The sequence below is a fragment of the Drosophila rhopaloa genome, unplaced genomic scaffold, assembly GCF_018152115.1.
Source record: "Drosophila rhopaloa isolate 14029-0021.01 unplaced genomic scaffold, ASM1815211v1 contig_203, whole genome shotgun sequence".
In the NCBI taxonomy this organism is placed as follows: domain Eukaryota; kingdom Metazoa; phylum Arthropoda; class Insecta; order Diptera; family Drosophilidae; genus Drosophila; species Drosophila rhopaloa.
The window spans coordinates 2,580,955-2,603,661 of NW_025335088.1; the positions used below are offsets into that span (position 1 = coordinate 2,580,955).

At 39.7% G+C, this 22,707-nt stretch overlaps 1 protein-coding gene across 2 annotated transcripts; it reads left to right on the forward strand.

Moving 5' to 3' along the window:
- The first annotated feature begins 403 nt into the window (after positions 1 to 403).
- Positions 404 to 11,832, forward strand: LOC108040047 (protein BCL9 homolog). Of its 2 annotated transcripts, XM_017117275.1 has the most exons (7): positions 404 to 857; positions 915 to 1,126; positions 1,187 to 1,531; positions 1,958 to 2,179; positions 5,581 to 7,605; positions 9,534 to 9,730; positions 9,787 to 11,832. In XM_017117275.1, exons 1-7 carry the CDS (start codon positions 832 to 834, stop codon positions 11,341 to 11,343), a joined length of 4,584 nt encoding a protein of 1,527 aa, XP_016972764.1. In that variant the 5' UTR covers positions 404 to 831; the 3' UTR covers positions 11,344 to 11,832. The 2 variants fall into 2 exon arrangements, with proteins under 2 accessions (XP_016972764.1, XP_016972765.1); XM_017117276.1 differs by lacking the exon at positions 5,581 to 7,605.
- The last annotated feature ends 10,875 nt before the right edge of the window (positions 11,833 to 22,707 follow it).

The following is a 22,707-nucleotide window of genomic DNA, read 5'->3' on the forward strand; positions in this document are numbered from 1 at the left end:
TTAGTAACGGGTATAATTGGACGGATGTCTTTCAATAACCTATATTTGTTCAGATCAGTACTGCAGTCTTAAAATAAAATAATTTTTTTAAGACTATTTGATTTTGTAAATAGCATGGAATAAATGGAATGGAATTGTGTTGCAAGCTCACAGAGCAGTCGATGGAGTTGAATCAGTTATAAAAAGCAAGGTAAGAAATCAACAACTAAATGGCTTGCCGAAAGAAGCCTATTGTCAAATTTAAAATCGTTTTTATATATTGCTTTATATGCATTCGAATGTCACGAACAACCTAGTGGTAATGCTGCAGTGGAACCCGATTATTTCCTTACCATTGGCCGAGTACGTTGCTTTACTGAAATCTACCAGATTTATTCTTTCAGTATTTAAGTTTGGTGTGGAATTGCCGCGGTCTGGTTACTCTAAGCGGCAGTAATTTCTTATTTTTATATGATACTATTTCGTTACTTATGCACATTAATATATTTTTTCCGAAGAACCTAAACAATATTTGGCAATGCCAACTCTTAACTAATAGTCGAGATACGAAATTCATCAACTTACAGCACACAACTATTATGAGGGAATGATTTGTTCATAAGTGTTAATAGTAAATATGTATACATAAAATTGTGAAACATGGTGAAACAAGTTGTACACGAAATAATTTCAAAGCAAACAAGAAAATAGATTAAGTGCCTATGGTTATAATGATCGCACCTGAACTAATGGGCTCGGTTTCGCGAATAATTCGTGAGTTCGAAACTCATGCATACGTGTTGTAGTGTGCGTGCGGTCTGTATTGATGTACATAAGCCTGGCATTTAGTGGATGCGATTGCCAGAAACCACAAATAGGTAAACGATGACTTTTTAATTAATGTAAGCATTTATACATTAAACCGATTTGGACAGGCAAACATATTGGTTCCATGTAGGCATAACTACAATGATGTCGACAACAATGCCCTGCAGTCCGACCCAATCACAGACTCAATTAATCACCGATGCCTCAACAAGTGCATCTGGAGCTAACGCTGGAATAGGGATTGGGAACGGGGTGGCAGGCTCTAGCAGGAGCTCTCCAAAGAGTATGAAAAGCGAACCCTTTTCCACTCTGTCTCCGGGTAAGTCGATCGCTTTTATTTTACACTTAATGTGTTAATATCAATTCGCTCTATTTTAAGATCAAATAAAAATAATGCCAGAAGAAGTGGCAGAGAAAAACGGCCTATCAAGTATTGAGAAAGGCATATCCGCTCCAACTGGAGGCAGCGGAGGCGGAATGGGAGGAGGTATTTCGACTGACGCACAACCATCGCAGTCGTCTTCCGTAGGCGCTGCCGTTGGTCCGCCGATGCTCAGACAGAACTCTTCAACCAGCATCAATTCGTGCCTGGTCGCCTCTCCAAACAACACCAGTGAACACTCGAATAGCAGTAGTGTGTCTGCTACAGTTGGACTAACGCAAATGGTCGACGGCGACGAGCAGGCGAAGAAAAAGAAGCCCAGTGTGAAGGATGAGGATGTCGGTAAGGCAGTCTAAACATGAATTCAGACGGCTCTGGCTTTCCCTTTCGCAAGTACTCAAATTTACGTTGTAACGGGGAAAAAATGTTCCGGGAGTACGCAGGCGTAAAGCTAAAACGCGATCTAATCTTATTTACGCGAGGCAAATATTACTACTTAGATCACACATGGTTACTTTTTAATAGATGGGTTGAATTTAAATTATTCCAAGGTGTAGTTGTTTAAGCGATAGGCCATGGCTAGATCGACTAGAGAAACTTTCCTTCTATTTTGCACTTACATTTGCATCAATATATGGAAATCATTGCTTGGTTTGGTTTCAATAGGACAGGCTAGAAGGTACGCGTAACAGTAGTTTGTTATAAAATCAAAATAAGAGGTTTTCTAAAAACTTAATTGAAAGCTCACCTATTTATGCCTCTCAACAGAAAAAGGATCTAATAAACCGAAAGGCTTACCTGCCGGCGCAGGGTGCGGAACAGCATCCGCTTCCGGTTTTTCCATAGGCGTTGCCATTAAGGAAGAACCCGCCGACGTGCTGAGCAGCTTAGTGAATATGAAAAGGGAAGAAAGGGAAAATCAATCGCCAAACATGTCCCCTGTTGGGTTCGGTTCAATTGGTAATGCGCAGGACAATTCCGCTACTCCCGGTAAGTAAATTGATAATCTTATTGTCTTGTACATGTACCTAGTACTTTATAAAAAAAAGTTATCAGCCATGCTCTAGTTATCGAATACGAAGATTTTTCAAAACAGGAATTCTGTAGAATACCGAAAATTTTAAAATCCCCAAAAAGACTTGCTTGGTAAACAAACATATAAAAACTTTAATAATTCTGTTTTTCTTAGTAGAATATAATTTTTTAAGCTTGTTCGGTTTATACGATATAAGAGATAATTTTTTAATTTTTTCAAAATTTTATATTTAAAAAAAAAAATTTTTTTTTAACCTGATGACCACGTAATAACAAATGTGCCTGGAAGACTACAGAAAGGAAAATCGGTCCGATTTGAACAAATTTATATTAAAGAGGAAATTTTGAATAGAATTCCTCCTGATATTCCTAAGGCCCTATCGAAACTTTACTTTATCTTTTGAAGCCTCTGTTGATAAAGTATAGTGTTTCTTAGATCAACAAGAAAGGAAGCAAACTTCGGCAAGCCGAAGTTTATATGCTTTTGCAGTTATTAAAAAACGACTGCATTTCGATTTCTATGCCTGAAAACAACGAAGCTATGGCGATTTTGCGCTGCATTTTGCCATCGTTTCTATGGCAGCAATATGATATGGTTGTCCGATTTTGACAAAACTAAAAGCGTAATTCTGATATAGTAGATAATTACTATATCTCAAAGGAATATTTTGATAAATAGAAAAACAGCAAAAACATTTTTTTTTCATTTTAATTTATTTTCATTTTTTGATTTTCCTATGGGAGCTACATATATGATATTTGTTGGGACATTCACGGTCCAAGAGGGTTTCCACTTATTTCGAGCTTTGGTTCACAGCATACAGATAGCTGACATCTTTATTTAAATTCAAATGGATTCACAATTAATCAAATTATTAACATTTTTTCTTACACTTGTGGTTTGCCACTCTTCAGCTTTTAAGCCTAGTATCCACTTCGACGTAAACCGTACGCCAGTCATGAGAGAGAGCGAGAGGCAAACAGCTGGCGTTCACTTTTCGTCGGGCCTTTTTTTCACTTCGGTCTCCTGATCGACGAAAAAAATACCAGAAAATTGCATAGCGTTGCCAGTCTGCGGAAATGAACTTTGGGTGAACCCTAGCGGAAAGATTAAAAAATTTAATCTTTTGGCGTGCGCTTCTCACTAACCATTATAAGAAATGGAGGGAAAAACTCAAAAAACTCACAAAAGTCGATTGCAGGTGTTTACATGTGAGGACAAAATAACATTAATACTATCTGGGGTGCCTCTTGTCAGAGCAAAATGTTTTTTAGGTCCAGAATGTACGAAAAAACACAATAAAAGTGCAGCTATGAACTTTAAATTAGCAAATAATTATCATAAAATTAAAAAAAAACAACTGTTAAATTTAAATTGTATTGTTTTTTAACTTCTTTGTACAGCGGCAGACTTGTCTTGCCAAGGTATTTGATAATATCTTTTAAAGGCTCTTTCCCGCAAATACGATATTTGAATTTTAACTGCTTGTCAACAAACCCAGCTGATTGTCAGTACGACCGTAGCACGCTTAAATCCGATGAACTCTCGAAATTTTGGTCACACTGGAAAGATTAAAGTTTTTACGCTAGCATACTCGTTTGTCGATCTGGATACTAGGCTTTAATAGCGACACTTTCTTCTCCTTAAATTCTTAAGTTTTCCAATACTAACAATAAAATGATGAAACTAACAGTGTTGAACAACTTAAGAGTATTTTTAAACTAACAGATAAATTCAAATAAATCGACTTTTGAAATTGGACAGTTAGCGCGCGGCTAAACCTTCTTATTAGCCTCGCAACAATATTGATGTCCGATTTTAATTTATCTAAATCCGTTATTCCATAGTATGTAAATCCCAAAGAACAAGAAAAAAAACTACAAAGTTATACTTTTTTTCCTACTGTTCCTATGAGAGCTATATGAGCTCGTTCAAACTTTTGTACTACCTGCAATAGAAAGACAACTTTCGGGAAAGTTTCAAGCAGTTTTAAAGCTAACTGAGGGACTAGTTTGCGAAGAAACGGACAGACAGACGGACACGGCTAGATCAACTCTCCTGCCAATGCTGATCAAGAATATATATAATATATATATAGGGTTGGAAATATCTCCTTCACCGCGTTCCAAACTTTTGACTGAAATTAGAATACCTTCTGCAAGGCTATAAAAATATATGCCGAACAAACAAAATTGTGTTTTCTAATAACTGCAAGGTTATATAAACTTTGGTTTGTCGAAGTTTTGCTTCTTTCTTTTATACCCTGCCATAGAAACGCTGGCAAAATGCATCGCAAAATCCACAAAGCTTCATTGTTTTTAGTAATATAAGCATTGATATTTAGTTGTTTTGTAATAAATGCAAGGGTATATAAACTTCGGCTTGCCGAAGTTTGATTTCTTTCTTGTTTTTAATGTTACAGTATCCGATATGAAATTAAAAATCTATTTTTAAAATCGTATATACCGATTAAATCGAATTGGGATGATTCAAAATGTATGCAAGTTTTAGACAATCACCCTTTGTAAGCTATTGGATAGTTGTAACACAAACTTATCGAGCCTTTCTAATTTTTATACCCTTGCAGAGGGTATTATAATTTCAGTCAAAAGTTTGCAACGCAGTGAAGGAGACATTTCCGACCCTATAAAGTATATATATTCTTGATCAGCATCACCAGGACAGTCGATCTGGCCATATCCGACTGTCCGTCCGTCCGTCCGTCCTTCCGTCCGTTTCTACGCAAACTAGTCTCTCAGTTTTAAAGCTATTTGCTTAAAACTTTCCCAAAAGTTTTCTTTCTATTGCAGGTAGTATATAAGTCGGGCGACTATATCATATAGCTCCCATAGGAACAAACGGAAAAAAATTAAAAAAAAATAATAATTTTGTTGTCTTCAATTTTTTTTTATTCTTTGGAATTTGGTAATATTTAAATATTATGGAATTGCGGTTTTAATTAAATTAAAATCGGAAAACAATATCATATAGCTGCCATAGAAACGATGGCAAAATGCAGCGCAAAATCGACACAGCTTCATTGTTTTTAGTAATATGGGCAGAGAAATCGAAATCTAATAGAGTTGTAACAACTGCAAAGGTAAATAAATTTCGGCCTGCCGAAGTTTGCTTCTTTTCTAGTTAATTATTCATAAATGCGCGTACTTAAACAAAACCACTCTTATTTTTTTAATAGTCACAAACATAAAATATATTTAAGAGCAAGTAAACTTATGAGTTTATAATTGCCCAATTCGATAACCAAACAAAAATATTTTAAATTTGCGATAAGAAGAGCATGGTTGAATATGCCTAGGTATGTTTAATAAAAATCTGTACCCTTTACCTCATTTAGTGAAAATAGAAAGAAATACAACCGATAGCATCACGGAAAAAAAGAATTCATCCTTGGCTATAAGTAATGATGAAATGGGAGGCGTTAGCTGCAATCCGTTAAGCGATATTATCAGTGAATCTTTAGGTAACCCGCCTATCTCAAGCATATTAGCTCTAGGAATGAATGCGTCTCACGTAAGTGGAGGAGGACCAGGAACGGTAGTTGGAGCAACAAATAATCTTCTGGCGGGTAATGGCAATGGCCCCACTTCCGGTGGTGGCAATTGCTTGGATTTCATGCAACAACAGAATCACATATTCGTGTTTTCAACTCAACTTGCAAACAAAGGGGCCGAATCGGTTTTAAGCGGTCAATTCCAAACCATTATTGCATATCACTGTACCCAGCCAGCGACAAAAAACTTTCTCGAAGACTTTTTTATGAAAAATCCCCTGAAGATGAACAAGTTGCAGCGGCACAGTAACTTGGGAATGCCGTGGCTAGGCATGGGACCGGGAGGACCGATGGCACAAAGTGCACCCAATTCTGTATCAAAGATAACACAGCAGCCGTCACATTCAAAACCTGTAAGCCTTTTGAAAAGCCAGTTCAATCAAAATGACAACAGCAAACGCAGTTCTGTTAATGTGCCCAGCAACACTTTTGTCGACCAATCCGATCCCTTGGCCAATGAAAATGAACTTATGTGCTGGGAGAGCGGAGCCGGGGGCAGTGGTGGTGGTGGCCCTGCCCCAAATTCGCGAAACAATATAGACAGTATCAGCGCTTCCAGCGAGTCCCAGGCAATAAAGATATTGGAAGCTGCTGGTGTTGACTTAGGGCAGGTCACAAAGGGAAGCGATCAAAGTCTGTCTCACGAAAACAACATTGTTTCGCTGCAAGGAGTTAAGGTCCCAGACGAAAACCTTACACCACAACAGCGTCAGCATCGGGAAGAGCAGCTGGCAAAAATAAAGAAAATGAACCAATTTCTCTTTCCCGAAAATGAAAACTCAGTAGGAGCCAATGTAAGCTCACAAATGCCGAAAATACCAGGAGACCTGGTTATGGGCATGCCGAGTGGAGGAGGATCTATAATAAATCCGCAATTGCGACAAATGCATTTACCCGGAAACGTGAAACCGGAGCACTTAGCGGGGACATCAGGACTTCCCGAGGAGGTAATACTTCCCAGTGATGTGATATCGGATATCGGTGCTGTAATGGGATGCAATAATAGTCAAAAAAGCGGCATGCAATGCGGAGCTGGGACTGTAACTGGAAATGCTGCCGGCGCGTTAAATGTAAATATGCATTGCTCAAGCTCTGGGGCTTCAAATAGCAGTATGATGGGAAACTCAACCGATATGCTAGCTTCGTTTGGCAACACGAACTGCAACGTTAATGTCATCGGATCAGTATCAGTAGATATGTCTAAAGAACTTTCGACTCAAGATAGCCTAACGCATCCACACCAAGGGGGACTAGCTCAAATGGAGTGGACGAAGATCCAACAGCAATTTTTCGAGGACCGCCTCAAGGGTGGGAAAGCCAGACAAGCGACGGGACCTATCGCACCGCAACAGCCGCCATCTGGAACTGGCGGAAATTCGTCAAATAGCCAAGTGCGTTCTCTGCAGGGACCTCCACCGCCATACCATTCCACTCAGCGATCTGCTTCAGTGCCAATAGCTACTCAATCGCCGAATCCGTCGAGTCCAAACAACCTGTCCTTGCCGTCACCTCGCACAACTGGCGCAGTTATGGGTTTGCCAACAAACTCACCCAGCATGGATAGTTCGGCATCACTGTCGGGATCGGCTCCCCCGGCAATCACATCATCCTCCCAGGCAGGCACAACGGGAGTGATTTCTGCAAGCAAAAACTGTTTTCAGGCAGACACCCCATCGCCATCAAATCCAAATCGAAATCGAAATAGCGGATCATCAGGCGTACCCACTCATAATTTTAATAGTAACCCGAGTACACCGCTATCCCATTTATCCCCGAAGGAATTGGAGCCGTTCGGTCAGTCCTCTGCTGGTAATTCTAAAATTTATTATTTGGGTATAAAAAAGATATATTTTTCTGAGAGTATTGTAACATTGCTCATAAGTTTGTGATATTGCCGACCCTCTATTCCAATTGAAAGGTCAGTATAAAAGCTAAAGACTTTTGCAATCGTCATTATAAATGTGTTTGCACATCATGATTTAAATCGACTCTGATCGGACACGTCTTTTTGTGCGATCGGGTTTAAACTTGTTGTTTTTGAAAAAAAATTGGCTTAAAATACGAAAATTTGTATTGTTGAACACCAAATGACAAATAAACAAAAGCATTTTTCGCAAAAGCGAGTATTCCAAAACTCCGTACACGTTAACTCAAAAGATATAAAACTGTGACCAAAACCGAACTTTAAAAATTTCGTTAAAAAGTTAGTTTACATTCGCAATAAAGTATATATATCCCTGCCCGTCTGACGGATTCTACCCAAATTAATGCAAAGTTTTTGGATGACACTTTGCAAAATGTCCAGTTTCTGTATTAGGTAGTATATAATTCGGAACGGGCTGGATCGGCCTACTGTATCATATAGCTTCCATAGGAACAACCGGGAGAAAAGAGGAACAAAATTGTAACTTCCTTGTTTCTTAACATATACCCGCATACACCGAAAGATAGACATTTTCAGAATTACGGTTTAACATTTATAAAAATCGGACTACTATATAGTATTGCTGCTATAGAAACAATATGTTTCGTAACATAACATGTTTCCTAAGTCTCAAATTTCTTCTTCACGGTCATGAAAATATTTAATCGTTTGACTTTAAGAACACCTTGAAAGTTATGTGTTCCCAAACCTATAAAGGTTGAACTTACATTGTTTAGGCATTTTAATATTATTGACCAATAAATCTTTACGACTCGTGATGAAACGTAAAAATATTTTATACATGTAAATTGTATGTCTGGTTGAGTAAATGTTATCAATTATAACGAGGACGGAAGCTGACTTCGGCAAGCCGAAGTTTTAATACCCTTGCAGACTTGAAAAAATGTATGTCAATTGCTAATACATTGCTGATTCTAAAAAACATCAAATTAGGACCGATTTTACACTATTGTTCCTAAGAGCTATAGGATATAGACGTCCGATCGGCATGCGCTTTTGGAAAGATTCATGTCAATAGCTTTTACACTGCGCGAAATATCATCAATTCTTGCAAGATATATCCGATTGTTCCTATGGGAGATGTAGGATGTAGACGTCCGATCGGTTTCAAACTTGATTTGCATACACATGTTTTAGGAAAGTTTCAGATCGCTATCTTTTAAACTGAGCTCGCAAACGGTAATCAGACGGACAGACGCACATGGCTATATCGACTCCCCTATTGATCCTGATCAAGAATATATATACTTTATAGGGTCGGAAACGTCTCCTTCACTGCGTTACAAACTTCTGAATTATAATACCCTCTGCAAGGGTATAAAAATTGATCAAACAAAACAGGTCGTTTGAGTAACTTAGAAGAACACAATTTTTCTGGTATTCCTTAGAATAGGTAGAATGGATAGACAGAGGGTCAGCTTTACGGATAGATATGTGGGGTTTACTACAAGGGTTCGGCAAAATCGGTTCATTTGTCTTTTCGATTGTTCAAACGAACCGATTTGATATACTGTAACAGCAATAAGAGTTTGTACAATGAATATGTGTAACAACATACATCCACGCAAATTATGTTAGGAATTTTTGATTTCAATTTAAATATAGTTTTTTGTTGCTTTTACTTATAATTACCCCTTATCAAAGTAATCTTATTCTTAAGCTATTTTCCCATATATTGAAAACCATAATAGGACTAATCTAACGTCGCAAAAACATATTCTTTTTTATTCAGGAACATTTTTAAAACAAAATCAAATTTTAGAATATTTTCTAATCAAACTTCTTCTTACAGGTGATAACATAAAAAGTAGACGGACAAGCCCACAGGGTCAACGGTCGCCAGGAAATGCTGTTATAGAGGCAAATATAGAATCTAGATTTGCTAACTCCAGTCCTGGCGTTATTTTCAATCCACATCCTCATATGCAAAGCAATCCGAATTCAACATTAAATGCCTATAAAATAGGCACTCCCAATATGCAGATGGAGGTACAAATTAAGTTTATTTTAATTATATAATTGTTTCTAATTTAATTCGGTTTCAGCGCCAAGCTTCGTCCCAATGTGGATCCGTACAATTTTCTCGGCGTTCCGATAATATTCCGCTAAATCCCAACAGTGGCAATCGGCCGCCACCAAACAAGATGACACAGAACTTCGATCCAATCTCTTCACTGGCGCAGATGTCCCAACAGTTAACAAGCTGTGTTTCCAGTATGGGGAGTCCAGCCGGTACTGGTGGGGTGGCTATGATGGGCGGTTCGGGACCGGTAGACATTAACATTGAGCATGCAATAATTTCGGGATTAGATGGACCAGGAATTGATGCTATTAATCAAAATAACTGCCATCCAATGAATGCCGTCATGAACTCTATGGGTCAGCGAATGTTGAATCCTAAAATGTGCGTTCCAGGTGGTCCAAGTGGTCCTTCTGGCTTTAACCCCAATTCTCCCAATAGTGTATTAAGAGATAGTCCTTTGGGTCCTGGTCCAGTTCCTGGTCCTGGGCAAGCAAACTCTCCAAACTTCCAAGGCGTTGTACCACCTGGTGCTAGAATGATGGGTCGAATGCCAGTCAATTTTGGTTCAAATTTCAATCCCAATATACAAGTTAGGGCGAGTACACCAAACACAATACAGTACATGCCAGTGAGGCCGCAGAACGCCAGTAACAACAATAACAATGGAGCTAGCAATGTGCGAATGCCACCTAGTCTTGAGTTTTTGCAGAGGTACGCTAATCCTCAAATGGCTGCTGTAGGAAATGGTTCCTCCATATGTCCGCCCTCTGGCGATGTTGGTCCGGGAATGCCCGGAATGATGGTAGGATCTGGATCAGGAGCCATGCTAATGAACTCTCCAGGCGAGCAGCACCACAACAAGATCACAAACAACCCTGGGGCAGGCAGTGGAATTAACTTTTTCCAGAACTGTAATCAACTGGCCATCATGGACGAAGAGGGAGGCCATGACGTGGCAATGAATATTGGTCAACCGTCGATGATACGGGGCATGCGTCCGCATACCATGCGACCACATACAATGGGTCCACGAATGCAAGCTTCGGTCAACAGGCAGATTCAGTTTGCACATGCATCGGATGGTCTGGATTGCGTCGGGGATCCCACAGCATTTTTTAATAACACTGCCTGCAACAGCACTGGACAAGCCATGTTTGCAGCATCACAACAGTCTAATCAGTCCAAGCCTCAACACCTAAAAACTATGCCCAGCGGAATGTGTCAAAATCAAACGGGAATGGGAGTAGGCCCAGCAGTGGCGCAAGGACAGATGCTGCAGGGACAAGGTCAAGGTCAGGGCCAGGGTCAGGGTCAATCTTTAATAGGACCCAGCAATAATAACTTAATGTCGGCTTCCGGAAGTGTTGGTCCTACTAACGGCGTCTCTGGCATTAATTTCGTGGGTCCCTCATCAAATGATCTAAAGTATGCGCAGCAATATCACAGCTTCCAGCAGCAATTATACGCAACCAACACCAGGAGCCAGCAACAACAGCAGATGCACCAGCAGCAGCAGGGAAACATGATAACTATGCCGCCCAACTTATCACCAAATCCAGCGTTCTTTGTGAATAAATGAACTTACACCGCTGACGCCCTCGCCATGTATTGTTTACTAGCATCCAAGATAAGACATCCATCTCTAAATAAGATTTTTACTGAGCTTATTACGTAGATGTTTTAGCTAAAGAAGAAAATAAACATTTGTCAATGCAAATGAGAATTTTTAGAAACAAAATATTTTATTCGCCACATTTAGACGAGCCACATTCAAGTTAAATCTAGTATCCCATTCGTGTAGTCATATTTGAATCTGTATTTGAATACATATTTGAACATGATAGGTCATCGCTTGCGAATATGTACAAATAATAATAAACAACGAAATTTTAGTTATTTGCAGCTAGTTTTCTGTTATTAATAACTATGTACGCTGCTCTCTGTGTTAAATGCAACTAAGAAAATATACATATGTAAAACGCTATTAATATATATAATATTCTCAACTTTATTGTAATCCATGTTAAGAGAACTGTAAATTCTTCCATTAAAAAGATAATGAAACACATTACTTGGCTATACATCCTTTTTTCGTCTATTTGGATAAAAAACTTATTTAATTTAAACAGATTTTATCAATATCAGATGTAGATGGTCAATTTTAATTTAATTAAAACCAGCAATAGAAAGACAACTTTTGGGAAAGTTTCAAGTTTTTGCAGTTAAATTTGCAAAAAAAGAGCCTTTTAAAGATATTATCAACTACCTTGGCAAGAAAAGTCTGCCGGTCTACAAAATTAAAAAAAAACAATACAATTTAAATTTTACACCGCGATGTAATTTTCTGGTATTTTTTTGTCGATCTGAGTATCGGGGTGAAAAAAGAACCTGACGAAAAGTGTATTCCTCACGCTCTTTCTCATAGCTTGGCTGTCTGCCATCCTTGACATTAATAATAAAATGGAAACATTTTTATATTCAACGAACTTGATTTGTTACAATTTAGACAATATTGGGCACTATCTTCATATTATATTTTTTTTCTGCAGACTAGCGAAAATCTGCAGACATATTAGTCCAATTTGGTTGTTCGGGTAGATCACTTGCAGTATTTTATTAAGTATCATTTATAGCGCTGTTGTGTTCATTTTAAATGTTGTGCAAACTGCAAAGGCTAGAATGATTAGCCACAGCTGTTATCGGATGGTGGATGGTGGATGTGCTCTCTGGGAGTCAAAAATCCCAACTGTTTCAAAGGGATGGACTCTTTGGGAAGAGGGTATTACGAGGTGCCAAATCGAAATAATGATATCGTTTTATATTTTTTTTTCCTTCAAGGGAAAGAGCCAAAGGCAAGTCTTGAAAACCGACTATGATACAATACCTAAGGTAGTCTAGTCAGTGCGTGTTCGTTTTTTGAAGAGAAAGGTTGTCTGCGGACGAAATTTTTAAAGAATTAACCCTTGTGCAATATGATTCTTTGGCATATAAGATTAAGAATCTTAACAAAAGATTGAACATTCAAAAACAAAAACGACCCCCAATTTCAAATCCAAAACTATTAAAAATTAAATTATGAAAAAAATTAAGCCTCTTTTATTATGAAAGGCAAAGAAACCCTGAAACATCTAAGGGCTAATCCATGCATTCTATTGTCGCTCTGCTCGCACTTACTAAACAGTGCACTCATTGCCATGATTGTAGAGGTACCAGATTTTGCGAAGAGACTCCCTTTTTTGTATCATGAAACCGACGATCGTCTCTCTCCCCATAAAATGAGCTCAGTGCAAACCCTTGCAATTAAAAAATAATAATAAATATTTTATCGATACTTATTAATTATATTATTTTATGGATATAAGTTTTAAAGAAATGGATTTATTTATTAGATAAATTTAAATAATGTAATTATTTTGAATAGTTCAACATGCTTTTTAATACCCCGCTGTTTAGGTCAGTGGCCCACTGCACCGCCGCTGCTCACTGAGCTATCCGAGCTTTCGCTCTCGCCCCTCTTGCCCTCGCTTGCTTTCTCGCAACGTCCGCGCTCCGGAGCGTGAGCCTCGGGCTTCGTATCCGAAATCCTCTCTCTCTCGCTGCCGGTCTTCAGCAGTGGTCCGAACATTGAATTTCGTTCACACTGCTGCAAGATCAATTTCTTCGTGTCGAGAAATTTATATTCCTTCGATTCCAACAAATTTTCTATACCGTCTCCGCTTTATGTGCGTCGCCATATTCCTTGCCGTTTTTATACCCGTTACTCGTAGAGTAAAAGGTTATCGATTGGCCTAATAAAAATTTGCCACGCCCACTCTAACGCCCAAAAACCCATTAAACGCTTAAGCCTGGCTAGCGCCTACATTTCCGCCTTTCATGGCCCGTGGTACCAATGTCTTGCGGTAGATGGTACAATACAATAACGCCATCTAACGGATGCTCAACAGAGTCAACGTTAATTCTCGATAAGGATTTATATTAAGGGGGTATATACCTTTTTTTGTCGAAAAAATAGGAAAGTTTGGATTTTTTTTATGTATGTAACTATTGTTTTTATTAAATGAATGATTATATTTTCTGAAAGTTTAGATTGTTGACAATGTTTATGCAAAAATTTTTGAAAAAATATTCAATAGTTTTTAAGGTGTGGCTGTTTCCCTTAAACGCCTTTTTTTTAAAGAGCCTTGCGGTGATAATTCAATGGGTCAATGGGTCAACTGATACCGAAAAATTAAAAATATTTCATTAGTTTAAAGTAGTATCCTGTACTTGAACGAACGTTTTAAAAAAAAATTTTTTTTTGTGCATACGGGAACGTTTAATGCAAAAAATGACGTTTTTGGACGCAAAAATTCGTACAAAACTATTTATTTCGGCGAAATAAAAATTTTTACATGAAAAAACGATCGTTCAAGTACTAATAAAATTCATTACGAACATTTAAAAAAAAATTTGAAGAAAATCGGTTTAGTAGTTTTTCGCCAATCCATATCACCGCAAAGTCATTTTTAAACGAGGACGGAAGCTAACTTCGGCAAGCCGAAGTTTTAATACCCTTGCAGACTTTGACGAAATTGCTAAAAGTGAAAAAGTAGCGAAAGGAATAAGGTATACATAAGTAAACTAGATTTGCATCGTTTCAAGTCAATTGCTTTTATACTGCAAAAATGTCATATACAAATAGAAAAAAAGGGATACTTTCGCAGCCTTTAACAATTTTTCCTATCTCCTTTAAGATATAGACTTCCGAGCGGCAAGCGCTTTTACCCTAATCAAGATATGCGTAAATAAATAAGAATTGGAAAATTTTATGTTAGTAGCTTACACACTGCGCGAAATATTCTGATAATCATCAAATTTGGACCGATTTCACCCTATTGTTCCTATGGGAGCTATAGGATATAGACGTCCGATCGGCACGCGCTTTCACTTTGATAAATGTATGCATAAAAAAATAGGATTTGGAAAGATTCATGTCAATAGCTTGTATACTGCGTGAAATATCCTAAAAATCATTAAATTTTAACCGATTTTACCCTTTTGTTCCTATGGGAGCTATAGGATATAGACGTCCGATCGTCACGCGCTTTTACTCTGATCAAGGTACGCATAAAAAAATAAGATTTAGAAAGATTTATGTCAATAGCTTTTACACTGCGCGAAATATCTTCCATTCTTGCAAGTTATATCCGATTGTTCCTATGGGAGCTATAGGATATAGACATCCGATCGGGGCGGTTTTCAAACTTGATCTGCGTACACTTGTTTTAGGACGACTGTGAAAGTTTCAGATCGCTAGTTTTTAAACTGAGCTCGGAAACGGTATTGAAACAGACGGACAGACGGACAGACGGACATGGCTATATCGACTCTCCTATTGATCCTGATCAAGAATATATATACTTTATAGGGTCGGAAACGTCTCCTTCACTGCGTTACAAACTTCTGACCAAAATTATAATACCCTCTGCAAGGGTATAAAAAAACCATTTCGAGATATTTGCGTTTAAAGTTTCAAGTTTGGGTTTGGGCGGGGACGAGGCGCGCGGCTAGGAGCGCTGTAACTTTTTTTCTACAGCTCAAATCTCTATGAAAATTTTGGGAAATATTCTCAAGAAGTTGTTCTTTAAGATAAAGCAAAAAAAAATTTCGATTTTTTGAAAATGAAAAAGGTATATACCCCCTTAAAGGAAATTGCGATGGTTTTCATTTGTCAATACCGAACTATATCCCAAGAACTATGCAAATCAAATCAAGTTAGCAAAATTGGAGGTCTGAGTCAAACAATGGCGTATGTGTGTATGTATGTAAGCATATACATATGTATGTATTTACATTGTACACAGTTGCAATTGCCCGGCAAAGATAACTCCTTTCAAAGAAAGCTATTCACTATACCCGTTACTAGTGTTGTGCAAACATTTAGACTTTAATATACATAATACTATTTAAGAATGTATGTGTTTAGCCAATATAAGTATGTATGTTTAATATTTCTAGTCAATTTATTGCACTCAAAAACATAAACATAAACACAGCTGCTGGTGCAGGACAAAAGCTGCCTGCGCTAAAGCAGCGCTGGTGCTGATGCTCGTGCTGTTAAGCTGCCAGCTCTAAGAGATCGCCGAATTCAAATTGATAATTTGAACTTTTTTAGCTGAGTAACTGGTATCTAATAGTCGAGGCACTCGACTATAGCGTTCTCTCTTGTTTTTTAACTAATTTCGGGAGTTTCCCTGTTCGCATTTTCGTCGATTTCCAAATATATGTTCCGATTCTTCTTGTTTTTACGGCACTGTGCCTTTTACTCCGCACAAATTAACAGTGTGACTGTTCTCTGTGAGGGATTTTTTCCATCTCTGGTTGCGTTTTAAGCTCTGTTTCATACTAAAAAAAATTAACCGGCGTCAAATACGCCGAATAGCTCCTCCAGTGCCAGCATTCGACTTGTGTTTTTTTCTCGTTCGTTCATTTGCAGCAACGACCAACTCGTTGGCGACCCAGATCGCTTAACTGTGAATATCCTCACGTTTCGATCGAGACGCCCCTTGCTCAGGTCAGTCGACCAGAGCTGATCCGCAGAGTTCGAGTCCGAGAATCTCATCGGGAGACGACAAGAAACCGCGGTCGATCCCATCAATCTGTTTGGATAGGTCCCAATCCACGTCTCCGCGGCCGTCTCAAAGAACGCCAAAGGCTGCCATTGCCATTCCAAGGGCAAAAAGCGACGAGTCCGTCGAGATTATCCCCGGTCCCCCGTCAAGGCTTTCTCGGTCGGTGTCCAAGATGGCTCAAACTGCGATAGACGTCGCCCTCAAAAAGTTTATTGCTTTCCAACACCCCCGTCTATGGGTTGTCGTTTACCACCAGTGGACACCGATGTTTTCGCTGGTCATTATCCTTGGCCATTATCTTGGCCCACCTTTAGAGATCTTTTCACATCCACAACTCGCGCCTTACACCGGTGGAGAAAACAAACAAAACAAGTGTTTTGAAAACCGTTTCGAAAATCGGCGGTTATTAGTCAATAGCCAGTTGAAAATCCTATTCAACATTCAGGCAGTACCCCAAGAGTCCGAAGCCGCTCTGAAATAGCTGCAAGGCACAATCCAAAGTTGCCTGGCAGCCTTAGATATGTCCTCTATTCAAGTCGAGACTTGGGATTGGGATGGGCAATTTGACCCTTGGATGGGCATCCAATAGCAAGGCGATTTGGGCCAACATCCAGAGTGATCATCTCCTACGCGCTGATTTCCTTGAAATCGACGCAGAGAGCACGGCTAAAATTTTGTCCTTGAGATTGGCTACTTAAGCCAAAAACGGCCAGTGCCAGCATCCAGCCTTGTCCAAAACCGGGTCACGAACTCCAAACTTCTCCAGTATGATGAACGGCCTACTGTTATCCTTCCATACGACTGCCATCTGTCTCGACTCCTCGTCCATTTTACGCATCGCATAACGCTGCAAGGTGGGAATCAGCTGATGATCCGTCTGATCCGTTCCAAGCACTGGATCCCGAAGGTGAGTAATTTGGTCAACTCCGTCATATATTCGTGCATTCATTCACAAAAATAAGTTGCAATAGCAACTCATGGGAGACTTATCCAAAGAACGGTCGCGCCCTTTCACATATACTGGTGTGGACTATTCCGGTCCCTTCCACATCAAAAAATACACGTGTTGTATGTGTTGGTGTTCGTGTGCTTCGCCACTAAGGCCATTCATTTAGAGCCTTACGACTGAGAAGTTTCTCGCCGCCTTCGCTCCTTTCGTGTCCCGAAGAGGATGCCCCCGTCGAGTTCAGTCGGACAATGGAAAGACCTTTGTGGGTGCGGCTGCCCTACTTCTTCGCGAGTTTCTCCAAGCTCTCAAAGAAGCCTATAGTCACCAGCAGCTGCTCTGGTAGTTCATTCCTCCGGGAGCCCCCAACATGGGAGGCTTGTGGGAAGCAGGTGTTAAGAGATTCAAGACCCTGTTTTACAAGTCTACGGCGACGCGAAAATACCCGTTCGAAGAGCTATCCACGCTTCTGGCTAGGATCGAAGCATGCCTGAATTCGCGTCCGCTCGCGCCCCACTGACCTGTTGGCACTTACGCCTGGGCACTTTCTTGTTGGAGGGCCCCTCCTCGCCATGGTTGAAATCGACACCACATCTATTATAAACCCCTGCCAACATTTGAAGGCTCTTCATCAACAATTTCGACTGCAATGGAAGGAGGAGTACCTCAAGGAACTCCATAAGCAGAATAAGTGGCGAACCCCTACAAGAAATCTCCGTGCCGGGGACAACAACCAGTCGCCCCTCCACTCCGATGTTCTAATTCATCACTCCGATTCGTAGCTTCAATTCAACCCGTAGTTCCAATTCGTAGTTCTTATCAGTACTGATCCAAATTTTTCATTTGTCCTATTCCGCCAATCAGATCTTACATGATGTCTCCATTGTCGCATTGGAAAACAGACGTACTCGAGGTATGCATTCCTACCGTTGCCAAGTCTGCAGCGGGATCCATCTGCTTCGGAAATGTCGACGGTTCCTCCGTCTGAGTGCCGAGAAGAGGCTCCGAGCTATCCATGGCAACCGGTACTGCCATCGCTGTTTGGCCCACGAACACTCCGACGGAGCGTGTCGACGAGGTGATCGCTGCAAAACGTGCGGCCATGATCACCACACGCGGTACGCCGGTCGCGGAGCACCCGTGACCTCCTACAAGCTGCATCGACGCTTCGCTAGCGGAGAGTTTCCGCTTGCCGACTACCAACGTGGGGGGCGATCAGATTTGTTCGACAACCGTGGTTTCTAAGATCGACAGCGCTGTCCGGCTCGACCTCATCTTCAAAATAGAGGCTCACGTGCGCACCCGCACTCCAATCCGGGAGCTGAGCGACGCGGTGCGGACCCACTTCCGGGATATTACGCTGGCAGACGAGCGTTTCTACCTCCCCGCGACGATCTCCATTATCCTGGGCGCGGATATGTATCCGAGCGTGATGCCGCCGGGCTTCCTTAAAATACAGGATGGATTGTGAACCGGTGTCCCAGGGCACCGTGTTTGGGTGGGTTGTGTCCGGAACCTGCCACCAGCCGTGAGAAGAGTAACCAGCCTATGTTGCAACCCGAGTAGTTGCAAGGGGGCGGGATGTTTGGGTCAGTGGCCCACTGCAGCACCGCTGCTCACTGAGCTCTCCGAGCTTTCGCTCTCGCCCCTCTTGCCCTCCCTCGCTCGCTTTCTCGCAACGTCCGGAGCCTCGGAGCGCGAGCTTCGGGCTTCGGATCTGAACTCCTCGATCGGCCGCTGCCGATCTCGCTTCAGCGTAGTAAAGCGTAATAAAGCTGACCACCGTTTGAAGTACCAGGTCGAACCCGACCTTTTAATTTTCCTTCACTTTGTGTTCGCGCCGTGGTATTTTTTACAATGGAGTCTTTTAATGGCAGGATCGCCCCCCTACATCACCTGCGTTGACACGAAGCAAAACAGGTAAAGACAAATTAGGTAAAGGAAAGAACAATAGGATTAACGGTACCCGTGTTTTTAACCGAAGTTGCTTTCGCGGTTTTTACTTGCACTTGCATTTGAGAGAACGGAGAGAACATATCGAAGGTGAGATTTTTTATGAAATGTTATAAACTAAATTTATCAGAAATTTATGTGAGTGTTTTTTATTTAAACAGTTAAATTTGCAATGCTCTCCCCCTTTTAACATAAAAAAAATAAAATAAAAGTAAACAACAAAGAATTAATAACAAACCTTTTGTATATTTACAGAATGTTAAAAGGTTGGAGAAATTCAATTAAATCTGTTTAAAATAAAAAAACTTCTGAAAAAATATTAGCAAATAGTAAAATTATTATTGTTTTGGTTTTTCTATCGCTTAAACTGTACCTATACTGCTAATACATATATTTATTAATAATTTAAGATGAGCTTATAATAAAACTGTTCCGCCAACATAAACTAAGCTGGACTTGGCGGCGGCAAAACAAGAAACGCAGTAAGTTTAGTACAGCAGTAAGCCTAGTACGCAGATCGACGAAAACTGTCCGCCAGTCATGAGAGAGAGCGACAGGCAAACAGCTGGCGTACACTTTTCGTCAACGTTTTATTTAACCTCGATAATTCAGATCGACGAAAAAATACCAACTGATTGTTAACAAACCCAGCTGATTAGCAGTACGACCGTAGCAGACTTAATTCTGATGAACTCTCGAAATTTTGGTCACACTTGAAAGATTAATGTTTTTACGCTATCGAACTCGTTTTTCGATCTGAGTACTAGGATTAACTTTTGAATAATTCCTACGCCCCTCTCAGAGCGTATGCCAAATCAGGATATGATAGGCATTCGAACTTTTGAAAAATTCCTTTGTCCGTCAAAATTGGATGGGGAACTAACTGGGAATTTTCGAAACGGCAAACCCTTATGGACCATCTTTTCAACGGGTGGTGGATGGATCTCTGAGGGAAAACGGCATAAGAGCTTAAAAATTGTTTCTAATGCCGTCTTCCCACAGAGATCCATCCACCCTCCATTGAACGGTTTTGTCGTTTCGAAAATTCCCAGTTCTAGTACTCGGGAATAATTTGTGACGGCCTAAGATGTGGACCCCGCTGATCTGTGAGCCTCTGCAGCGGAAGTCAACGCCCTTGCAAAGCGCGCAAAGGTTGACCACAAGGCCGAGCTTATGGAGATAGCACTCGAGAAAGGCTGGAGGATCAGCAAGCGCAGACCAAGATCATGTCATTGAATTGAGCTTGGCTGTCTGCTATCCATGACAGTCAAAATGAAATGAAATTTAAAATTATTATAAAACCAAAAACAAACATATTTATATTGAATGAACTTGATTTGTTACCAGTTAGACAATGTTTTCTGCAGGCTGGCAAAAATCTGAAGACATATTAGTCCGATTTGGTTGTTCGCGTAGATCACTTGCAGTCTGTTGCCAGGTAAAATTTTTAGCGCTGTTGTGCTCATTTTAAATGTTGTGAAAAATGCTAGAATGATTAGCCACAGCTGTTCAGATCAGCTGTTATCGGATGGTGGATGTGCTCTGTGGGAGTCGGAGTTTTACATTTGTCAAAAATCCCAACCGTTTCGAACGTATGGGAAGAGGGAATAATATATAACTTTCATAATATGTATCCCAGTAATTCCCCGGTATCTCTTTATATTAGTATGACCAAGCTCGGAAACTCGTAAAATATATATTTTTATTTTTTATGTAATTATTAAGACTAAATGTTCAATTTTTTGAAAATCGGTTTCGTTTAATAAACATGTTAAGATTCCCTATTAAAATACTGCATTTAAATGTTTCTGTTATCTTTTATAGTTTAGCGGGAATAACGACTTGAACTTTTTTTAGGTATCTGCAGGCTTTCAATGTTCGGTCTAGATTTCGTCGCTAAGCAGGTAGAACTAAGTTTCGCCTTTTCGCTCAGACACCTTTTTTACTGACTCCACGCAAGAACACTTAAAACTAGATTTAACCATGACCTAACACCATTAGATTTTAGAGTTGTAGCCTCAGCCTTGTAGACGCATCATTACTCGGCCTCCTGTCTTGATCATGGGCACTTGTCCCTTGGCTTGACTTGATTTCACGAACACGTTCTGATTTTCGAGATCCCCTGCCGTACCGTTAAGTCATGGTGCCTCTTCTTTGTGCGGTTAATAAACCGTTCGACTTCTTTATCCTTGTCGTGTGAGGATCCACGGGCCAGCGCGGTACTGTTAGATCATGGACCGGGATGCACTGGACTCCTCCGGCATTCTAAATTTTTAAATTGCTAACCTACATTGAGGCAATTTTTTTTAATCGTTGACTATATAATATACGGCGATGTAATAAAAAGCTGTAGTTTTTTTGAGACCATAGAATACAGACACGTTTTTGTACACAAATAAAATATTATTCTCTTTCGCGGTTTTTTGTTATATTATTTTTTTAATATACGGCGATCTTTGACTATTTTTGAAATAGATTTTAATAAAATTTAAATTTAAAATTTAATTTAGGCAACATTTTGAGATCCGAAATTCGAAAAGTTCGAGTGTTGCTAATTTCAACGCAGTAAAGAACACTTGTGCGACAGACAGCATAGCCAGGACAATCGATTTAGCCAAGTCCGTCTGTCCACCTGTCCGTTTCTGAGCTTTGTGGATAAACCTTTTTCAAAAATTTTATTTTATTTTTCGCCTCCTGAGTTGATATAAGCATGTCCGTCTGTCTGTTTCTACGCAGTTTTAAAGATATCGAATTGAAACTTTGCACACACCCTTTGATCCTTTGCACGCAGAATATAAGTCGAAACGGCCGGGATCGGTCGACTATATCCTATAGCCGCTATATAACTGAACGAACGGAAATGCCATAACTTTTGTGTTTTTAAAGTTAGGAAGTGGTTTTATTTTTGGCCAATCAATCAATTTACAGAATATTCTGCAAGGGTATATCAACTTCGGCTCCGCCCGAAGCTAGCATTCCTTTCTTGTTATTTAACTTAAATCATTCAAAATAACTTTTAGTTGGGGGAGCTGCATGCTTAATCAAACAAACAGAATAACGCTGCCAGCGTTGGTATCTTAAAAATGGTTTTTTACTAAAGGCAAGTAATATTTTTTTGAATTGTTGAATTAGTTTTCAAGTCTGGAAATTACATATATTAAGACCAAATTAACATTAGATGTATTCCCGAAGCTTAAAACCAATTTTCTACCATGGTAGAACATTTTTTGTGTGTTTCGAATCGAAGGAAGTATTATTTGATTGCCTAGTTTATGTTATACCACACCCTTTAAAAAAATAAATTTAAATTTTGTTAAACCAGAATGCCTTTGAAACTTTTACGAGTATATACTTTTACAGTAATCATTTTTTTTCATTTTTTTTTGTATGCACAACATTTCAAGAATATTGTGTTAAATTTTCGACTGGGTCA

Excerpts from the sequence above, each read along its gene's own strand:
- LOC108040047 (XM_017117275.1), top strand. The coding sequence starts at position 832 with ATGCGATTGCCAGAAACCACAAATAG. Across the intron at positions 858-914 it reads TTGCCAGAAACCACAAATAG|GCAAACATATTGGTTCCATG; the intron begins GTAAACGATGAC and ends CGATTTGGACAG. Across the intron at positions 7,606-9,533 it reads GTTCGGTCAGTCCTCTGCTG|GTGATAACATAAAAAGTAGA; the intron begins GTAATTCTAAAA and ends TTCTTCTTACAG.